The sequence below is a fragment of the Siniperca chuatsi genome, linkage group LG23, assembly GCF_020085105.1.
Source record: "Siniperca chuatsi isolate FFG_IHB_CAS linkage group LG23, ASM2008510v1, whole genome shotgun sequence".
NCBI lineage: Eukaryota > Metazoa > Chordata > Actinopteri > Centrarchiformes > Sinipercidae > Siniperca > Siniperca chuatsi.
The window spans coordinates 5,199,411-5,208,428 of NC_058064.1; the positions used below are offsets into that span (position 1 = coordinate 5,199,411).

The 9,018-nt window shown below is 38.5% G+C and overlaps 1 protein-coding gene across 1 annotated transcript; it reads right to left on the minus strand.

Annotated features, from left to right (window-relative positions):
- Positions 1 to 177: 177 nt before the first annotated feature.
- LOC122870920 (tetraspanin-9) lies at positions 178 to 8,379 on the minus strand. The gene is made up of 9 exons (XM_044185318.1): positions 8,000 to 8,379; positions 4,245 to 4,286; positions 3,261 to 3,340; positions 2,938 to 3,129; positions 2,429 to 2,503; positions 2,238 to 2,339; positions 1,792 to 1,923; positions 753 to 836; positions 178 to 660 (listed from the first exon to the last, which is right to left on the minus strand). The coding sequence occupies exons 3-9, from the start codon at positions 3,321 to 3,323 to the stop codon at positions 589 to 591; spliced, it is 720 nt and encodes a 239-aa protein (XP_044041253.1). The 5' UTR covers positions 3,324 to 3,340; positions 4,245 to 4,286; positions 8,000 to 8,379; the 3' UTR covers positions 178 to 588.
- Between the last annotated feature and the right edge of the window lie 639 nt (positions 8,380 to 9,018).

Consider the following 9,018-nt stretch of genomic DNA (forward strand, 5'->3'; position numbering starts at 1 on the left):
CTGATCTTTGTTAAAGTTTGACCTGTTGCTCACCCTGCTGTATAATCAAAGAGCTGGTGTTTGATGTCAGGGTGAAAACAGATACCAAAACTATAGAGTAAAGAAAACAAAAGTAATGAGATTAATGAGTCAGTAATTATCAGTACACCTGAAACAAAACATTATCACAAACCATTCTCACATTTGTGAAGAGTGCTTTTATTGAGCATGTTAGTACACAATGCTGGTTTTATCTAAATGGATCTATACATTATATTTTTCCACAGGCATGACTTCCAACAACCAAAAAAAACTCTCTTCTCCTCACTCTTCTCCTCCTCCTCACTCTTTTCTCTCGGTTCTGATTGCCAGAGACCAATCTTCATCACAAATTATAGTGTGATTTCAAAAAGCAAACCATAAGAAAAACTAGTTCAAATGCTATTCACAACAATAATTGGGTGGATAGATGAAAAAATGTGAGATAAAAGGCTGTAGTGGAACACAATAACTGGCTTATTTGTACTATAAACAAAAGGTGAGGGTAACATATGACTGACTGTGGGATTGTATGTAACCGATATTAACAGTATGACCATGTTAATCCCCTCAGGCTTCATACTTCTTCCCTGCTCGGTGGATCTGTTGGTAAAGCGTCATAGAGAAAGCCATACCAAGGAGCTGGGAAACCAACAAAAAAAAAAACATGTTAAAAATAAATAACCTAGTGCTATTTGAGAGTTTGGATGAGTGCTACATAAAGAGCTGCTTACCTGTATGACCAACACACACATGGCGATGGTTCCCAGTAGGTGTTTGTTGTCATCCAGCCACTCCTCTACCTTCTCATAGCAACCCTGAAAACACACAGTACACAGTAATTGAGAAGGGGGGAAAAGAAAAGTACTGCACATCCGAAGGTATCCAGTTCAAGGCCAAGACTCCATGACTTTTGCTTTTGTTGTTTTAATATAAAGTTATACAGACAACAAACATTTTTCTGCATATGTTCGCAGATTTCAAATTAAATCGAAGACTTTGTTTAACGCCAAATAAAATAAAAAAATACTTTGAAACTAATTTAAAAGTTATGATTCATGACTTGCTTGTTTTTTAATCTTGTGTTGTTTTTCCTGTGATTAAGTTTCACAGGAATGTCGGAGTAAAGGTTCTGGCACAAACTTAAAACAAGAAAAAACAATATAACTGCACCCTCAGCTCTGATGATTTATTACCAATCATTAAACCATCAATAGTTTTTTTCCACTTGCAATGACAAAATGACGGTAATAAATAATTGAAGCTGAGCGTGAAGTTATATTGTTTTTTCCTTGTTTAAAAGGAACAGTTTGACATTTTAGGAAATGTGCTTATTGGCTTTCTTGCAGAGAGTTAGATGAGAAGATCGATACCACTCTCCTCATGTCCGTACAGTAAGTATTAATCTACAGTCAGCAGCCTGTTAGCTTAGCTCAGCATAAAGGCTGGAAGCAGCTAGCCTGTACAGACCGGTAAAAGCTCACTAATTAACACGTTATATCTTGTTTGTTCATTACAAATTAGTGAGCCTTAGAGATGCTAGTAGGCAGATTTTTTTTTTTTTACCCTTTGACAGAGTCAGGCTAGCGGTTTCCCCCTGCTTCCAGTCTTTATGCTAAGCTAAGCTAATCCCCTGCTGGCTGTAGCTTTGTATACAGCATACAAACATGAGAGTGGTATTAATCATCTCATCTAACTCTTGGCAAGAAAGCAAATAAGCGTATTTCCCAAAATGCCAATTTTAAGACTTTATAACTACACACACACACTGACCCGTGTCCAGAAGGTATTGGAAGCGTTGCGTCCACAGCCCTGGTAAAACTGCTGGCAGCAGTGGTCAGGAACCATGTTGTCATGCAGGGCAGTGTACCAGTCATTGTGGTTGATGACTCCACAACATCGCCACTGGTGCACAGGCAGGAGAGAAGTAAACGGTCAATTATTTTATAAAATTACATAAACTCAATTTAACTTAAAGCTGAGGTTACAAAGTGCATTACAGCATGTTCAGTGTTAAGTGCAATGAATTCAAACACACAAAACAAAAAGAAATGGCAAGAAATAACTACATAAAATACAATATAAAACAGGTAGAGGACTTGATTGTTAACTATTTTTTGCAAACTTACATTTTCTTAAGAGTCTACATATTACTCTGTATTTTTCCAAGCCTAAAAAGGACTTTCCTTTAATGTGACGTGTCTGTAGGTGTAATATACCTCTCCCTGTATGGTATTCCATGCATCCCTCAGGCCGGCGTTGTTATCTGTGTTGTACAGCACCAGCCCTTCTTTCAGGTCCTGTCTGGCATTTTCGCTCACCTGGGCCGACAGAGGTAAAGAGGTGAATCATAGGATATGTAGGCAAACTCACCTACAGCAGGAGAGGATCATCAATAAACAAGTCTTACCTTGTCGGTGTAGACAAAGAAGAGGATGAGGAGGATAAGTTCGACCAAGAGGATGATCAACAGAACGATGAAAAACTGAAGAAAATCATAAGAAAAAGAAGAAAAGTGTCTTTAACATGAGCTGAAACATGCAAGACACACTAATGTTGCATTTATGTCGATGCAAAACATTGTAGATATGAGCTCCCTACTTAAAAATACACGTAACTTCAGCTTTTAGATGTAAAATGTGAAAAATAAACATGGGGTTTGGTGCTGGATCTGGATCTTTTCTCATATTACAATAACCTTCTGATTCTATAGTAAAGTTTAACAATACAATGAACAAAATAAATTAACTATGTAAGTGTTTAGACGTCACAACTTCTTATAAGTCACTGATTTTGTCAAGTTGCTGAAACACTTAAAATTCCACCACAACCTGAACACAACATAACTAAAAAATACACTCAAACTAAAACTGAACAAACAACACTAGTGATGCATGATGGGTATTGTAGTATACTCACACTCAGTAGCAGGCACTTGTTCTCCTTGATGGCACCCAGGCAACCCAGGAAACCCGTCACCATGACGACAGTGCCGAGGGTGATGATGAGGTTGGCGGCGGAGAGCGACGGGAAGGAGGGCGACAGGGTGGCGAAGCTGCCCTGAGACACTGACAGCCACACGCCAACACCCAACAATCCACACCCGCCCAGCTGAAACACACACAGGAAACTCAGAAACTTCCTGTTGATTTATTGATAACGAAACACTTCAATTGGTTTGCTGATCTTACGACATAACAGCTAAAGAACATTTTCTGACTCGGTGTGTGTGGAATAATTACCCAGAAGAGCAGGTTGAAGAGGAAGAGCATGTATTTAACGCAGCAGATGCAACCACGAGCCATGACTGAATCGACAGGCACTGCAAGAAAATGATTTAAAAAGAAAAACATGAAAAGACAATATTTAAGTTTAATAAAAGGTGTAACTGAATGACAAGCCTCTTACACTGGCAGTACATTTAAATCAGAGTTGATTATTCAATTATATGTTTACAGTACAAATACACACTGTGCTGTAACATGTACATATCGTCACTGTCAAATACAAATTCTGCACACACGTTTACATTCATATACTGTACATAACCACCCACTTCATGTATATAAAATAATCTACATTACCCATTCATTCATTTATTCCTTTGCACTATTTTTATTGGTTTACAATTTACAGAAACACTTGACTTTGTATGTTGTTGCGTTTTTTTTTAAATATATTTACATATACATAAAAGTTTATCTTTGTTTGGCTTTGTTGTCCTTTAGCTGTATGTCTCATTCTATCTTCCTGTAAATCATTGTGTGTGTAACATTGAGAGCAACTTCAAGCCGGAGTCAAATTCCTTGTATGTGTGACACATACAGTATATGGCCACTAAAGCTGATTCTGATATTGTTATTATCTGTAGTCAAACGTCAGCATTGTGCTGGAATAAAACAATGAATAAATGCTACATTTTAGGCCAAATATGAACTTTTATGATATAAAATCATGTCATACATCACAATAACTGGCTGGGGTTAGGGGTGTTTTTATGGGAAAAGGCATATAATTACTGTTTTTTTTGCAACATCTTTCATTTATTTCAGGTTGTTTGTGTCACCATGACCACAAACCAAACATCATACTGTAGTTCACCAATCTTTTTGTTTCCTGTTACATCACACTAACAGTAAACATTTTGTTCTCCCTGGAGAGTCATGCTGTAAACCACATCACAACCATAGACTGTATAATCACAACAAGGAGGAGATGAAACTTACCACTTCAACTAGCAGGAGAACGCAGAAGCTCTAGAGGTGTACCTGTGACACACAAGTGAACACAAACATTTAAACTGTACTGTATACAAGCTATCATTGAAAGTGATGCTTTAGGTTTACAGACAAACCTCAACCGACTATTAGGCCTACTCACTATGGTCATTTGAATTTTTATAACATTATTATTACGGGTATTTTTTAAATATAGATTTGGTTTTGACGGATATGAGGGTATCCTCTTTGGTCACTCCACTAATAAAACTAAAAACTGCAGGACTGGGAAGTGACATTACTCATAAATGTGCAGAAAATGCTTTAAATGCAAGGGCTGAAGTCATGGACGGAAGTAGGGGTGCTGAGGGGGCTGCAGCACCCCCCTAAAACCAGGCATAATAAAAACTATCAGTTAAACTTACAATGCCTTTCTCCTTTTTTTTAAACTGGGAATTATATGCGTAGTGCACTAATATTTGTGGTAGGAAAGAGGTTTGACTTTTTATCTGTTGTTTATCTTAATATGTATTAGCATAAAATACGGAAACAACCTAATTTCCAGCCAAGGCAAGGCAGGTCGGACCTATCACACGCGAACACACTGAGGTGTTTTAGGGAGTTAAGAGTGTCCCACTGAAGACGCCAGGGCAAATGGTCAGACAGATCCAGAGAGTTCAATCCAGCCAGCTACAGCTAGAGTACATAAGGTAACTGCAATTACTGCCACTGTACAGTGACACATACAGGCCATTAGTACAACAGGATGGGTCATTTGGTTATAGATCTAGATTATGAAATATTATCTGGTAACTAGATCTTGCTCTACTTTTTTGAGGTTTGGAAGAGTATTAATTTAATAATGTTTAAACGTACTGTACTCCCCCTGAGAGAGAGAGAGCGAGGTCATGCATATGGGCAGAAGTGGAGACAAAAACTGATCATTTGATCGCGTGAAGCCTGATGTAACTCTGTATAATTCTCTGCTTCATCAGTAAAGTGTATGAACTACACTGCAGACTCCATTAACAGCTGTTACTCTGTTAATAGCAAAAAGAGTGACAGCTGCCTCATATGAACGGGTCCATCGCTGGTTGAAAGGGCATCGATTGTTATATCCACGTATCCTCGCCTCTGTAGTTGCTGTGGCTGCTTCGACATACAGTATGTTGGTGTTCATGTTTGCTGTCAGCTTGTGAAACACTCATACAATTGTTAGATATAATATATACAGTATATATATATATATATGAATGCAAAAATGTCGCACAGCATTTTGTATGACGTCATTAAATAGACGGAGTTTCTCTCAGCACCCCCAACTCTTGACTGACTTCCAGCGCCCCTGGCTGAAGTAGCCACCCGCTACACAATCTAATTTTAGGTTTCTTGATTCTGACAATAATGTTAGTAAACACAGACGTAGGGCTGCAGCTAACAGTTATTTTTACCAGCAATTAATCTGCTGATTATTTTCTTAATTAACTGATTAGTTGTTTGATCTATAAATAGGTAAAAATGTCCATCATTATTTTCCTGAGCCGAAGTTATGTCTTCAAATTTCTTGTTTTATCTAACCAACATTTCAAAACCCAACATTCAGTTTACAATTATGTCAAACAGGGAAAATCAGCAAATCCTCACTTTTGAGAGGCTGAGACCGTTTTAAACACATAACATAAACCAATATTTTTGATAAGGATGCCTTAAATTAGTTTTTTAAAGAACTGGGACTGAGATACTGTATGTACTGAGCAGGGCACTAGTTAAAAAAATAAATCTAAAGGCAACACTATTTCTCAAACATATATTGGGCATTTCTGTACTGCAATTTTTGTTACTTATCATCCAACATGTACACATAATATATTTACAGATACAGGACTTTAAAATGGAGGTGGGCTTGCTTCTGCCACAGCAGCCCTGAACAAACTGCCTCGCTGACACTGTTGTGAGCTGAGATACTGGAAGGGGCATATTCTCTGGGACAATAAGTCTATTTAATCTATGTTTGCAATAAGCTAATCAGGCGATATATATTTTTACCCAGGTTTCTTTTTTAAATGTAAATTGCATGTTTTGTAAAACAGCTGTGTCTTGTAATCTCATGTGGGATGTGCCAGATGTTCGGCATGACACAGAAATAAAAAACTAACTGACTATAATGATACCATCCTTGATCCTTATCAGACATGAAAGAAGTATTCACATATTTTACTTAAGCAACTAACTTGGCAGTATTACAGGGTAAAACTACTCTGTTACAAGTAAGAGTATGTGAGTATTATCAGCAAAATATACTTTAAGAACCAAAAGTAAAAGTACCCATTTGCAAAATGGCCCATTTCAGAATCATTAGGTCATCATTTGCAGGTCAAACTCTCCACTTATATGTGTGTAATTTCTGAAAGAAGAAGCAGTAATTTGCCTTTAACATATTCTGTGAAGTGTAACTGTTGTTTTATTTCAGCACAGCTTTTTTTTATTTTTTTTTTTACTTGTTTCACTATTATATCTGATGTTTCTGGATTAATAATCCTGCTGCATTAATGTGTGTGTTGCATTTTACTGCTGCAGATGTTTAAGGTTGAGCTCATTTTAACTGCTTTATATACTGTTGGGTAGTTTAATCTACAGAAATGCATCATGGTCTATAAGATCATCATGTGTTTGTAGCGTCGCTGTCCTGTGAGAACCACGTATCTCTAAAAAGTCAACTTTTCATGAGAAAAACAGCCTGTTTTCAGCTTTGTGACGATGCATTTTCCAGCTGATCCGAGGGGGGGTTAAAGAGTTTATTCAGCTTCAGAAGGAGGAGAGTTTTCTCAGCCCATAAAGGAAACACTTCATCCTTCAGTTCATCAGAAACATTCAAATTCAAAATCACCAAATTTGGAGATACGTGGTTTTAACTGGACAAGGAAGGATATGAAACACATCCATCCATCCATCCATTTTCTACCGCTTGGTCCCGTTAGGGGTCGCGGGTGACTGGAGCCTATCCCAGTGACTTTGGGCCTTAGGCAGGGTACACCCTGGACAGTGGCCAACTCGTCGCAGGGCTAACACAGACACAGACAAGGACAGACAACCATTCACTCTCACATTCATTCAATACGGGCAATTCAGAGTTATCAATTAACCTACACATGCACGTCTTTGGACGGTGGGAGGAAGCCGATATGAAACACAGTAATCTGAAAAATAACTAAAGCTAAAAATAACAATATTTGCATCTGAGATGTAGAGGAGTAGAAGTATAAAGTTGCATATAATGGAAATACCTAAGTAAAGTACAAGTACCTCGAATTTGTACTTAAGTAGCCTACAGAACTTGAGTAAATGTACTTAGTTACTTTCCACCACTGCATACAGTCTAGGAATCTCTTAATAACAGTGTTGCATTTTTTATTTAAAATTAATCACCTGTCTTAAATGGCCTGTTTGATTCGTTAGTGTCCCATAGAGCACATAACTTTTATTTCATTTTTATTGTTCCTATCAGGTATCTTCGTCTGGACGTGACGTCACTGGACTGAACTTCAGTTTGCGGTTTTTAAACAAACGTCTGCGCTAAAAACGGACAAAATAAGCGCTCGCGTCGCTGCTAAATCCGCTAAGTTTATACTTTCGCGATAACAAAACGCGTTGATATTTGCCTACAGACAACTAAAGCGCTCCACTGCGGCTCAGGCCGTGATTGTTTTCATGTCCATGCCGAGGAAATGAGTCGAGGAAAGGAAAACAGCGGGATCGTTTCCTACCGTTGGCTAAGAACTGGAGCTCATCTTCCCGCTAACGTCTCGAGTTTCAGCCGCAGAAACTTTCACATGCCAACTTCTGCTGCTTTCCCTCACAGCATCACTCGGTATGAAAACATAAATCCGACGGTTATTAACTGTGAAGTCGGCTTTGAAGTTTCGTCGATGGCTTGGAGAAGAGGAGAAGAGGAGGAGGAGGAGATTCTCCTTAGGGAGGGCGGAGCACAGCGGAGGACGGAGCCGGAGTGGAGGCGTGACAGTCGGGTGCTGGAGAGAAGGACCAGCCGGGCAAAGACCCTGCCTGCGTCGGTTGAAAATAGGCCACATTTTTGTCGATTCTGAATGAATCACACGGATTCATCACAACAGATCCACGTCAGTCTTCCAGCCAGTTTTACCCAGTGGCCAACTGCGGCACTACAACAAAAAGAGTCCTCGGTACAGTCCAGAACTTATTCCCATGGACCCCCATTATGGAGGTCAAGGCCCAGACTCAGACTCTGGGGGCCCTACTAGTCCCAGGCTCACATGCATGTCAGTTGTTAATTTCATTAATTTGTTGGTGAGTTTGTGCCACTAAAGTACAATATGATCTACAGTCAGCGGTGGAGGAAGTATTCAGATCCTTTACTTAAGTAAAAGTACTAATACCACACTGTAAAAATACTCCATTGCAAGTTAAAGTCCTGCATTTAAAATCTTACTCAAGTAAAAGTATAATCAAGAAAATGTACTATTAAAAGTAAGAGTCATGCAGAAAAATGGCCGCTGTGACTGATATACTATTATATATTATATCATTGGATCATTATTACTCATGCATTAATATAAAAACAGGTTTTTACTGTTGTAGTTTGCTAAGGTGGAGCTAATTTTAACAATTTTGTATCGAACTGCAGCTATTGATTATTTCTATCATGGATCTGCTGATTATTTTCTCGATTAAATCGATTGATTCTCTTTGGTTTGGGAACTTGGGGGCAGTGAAGGCAGTAGGTGAGTGGTCAGTGGTGGAGCGCATT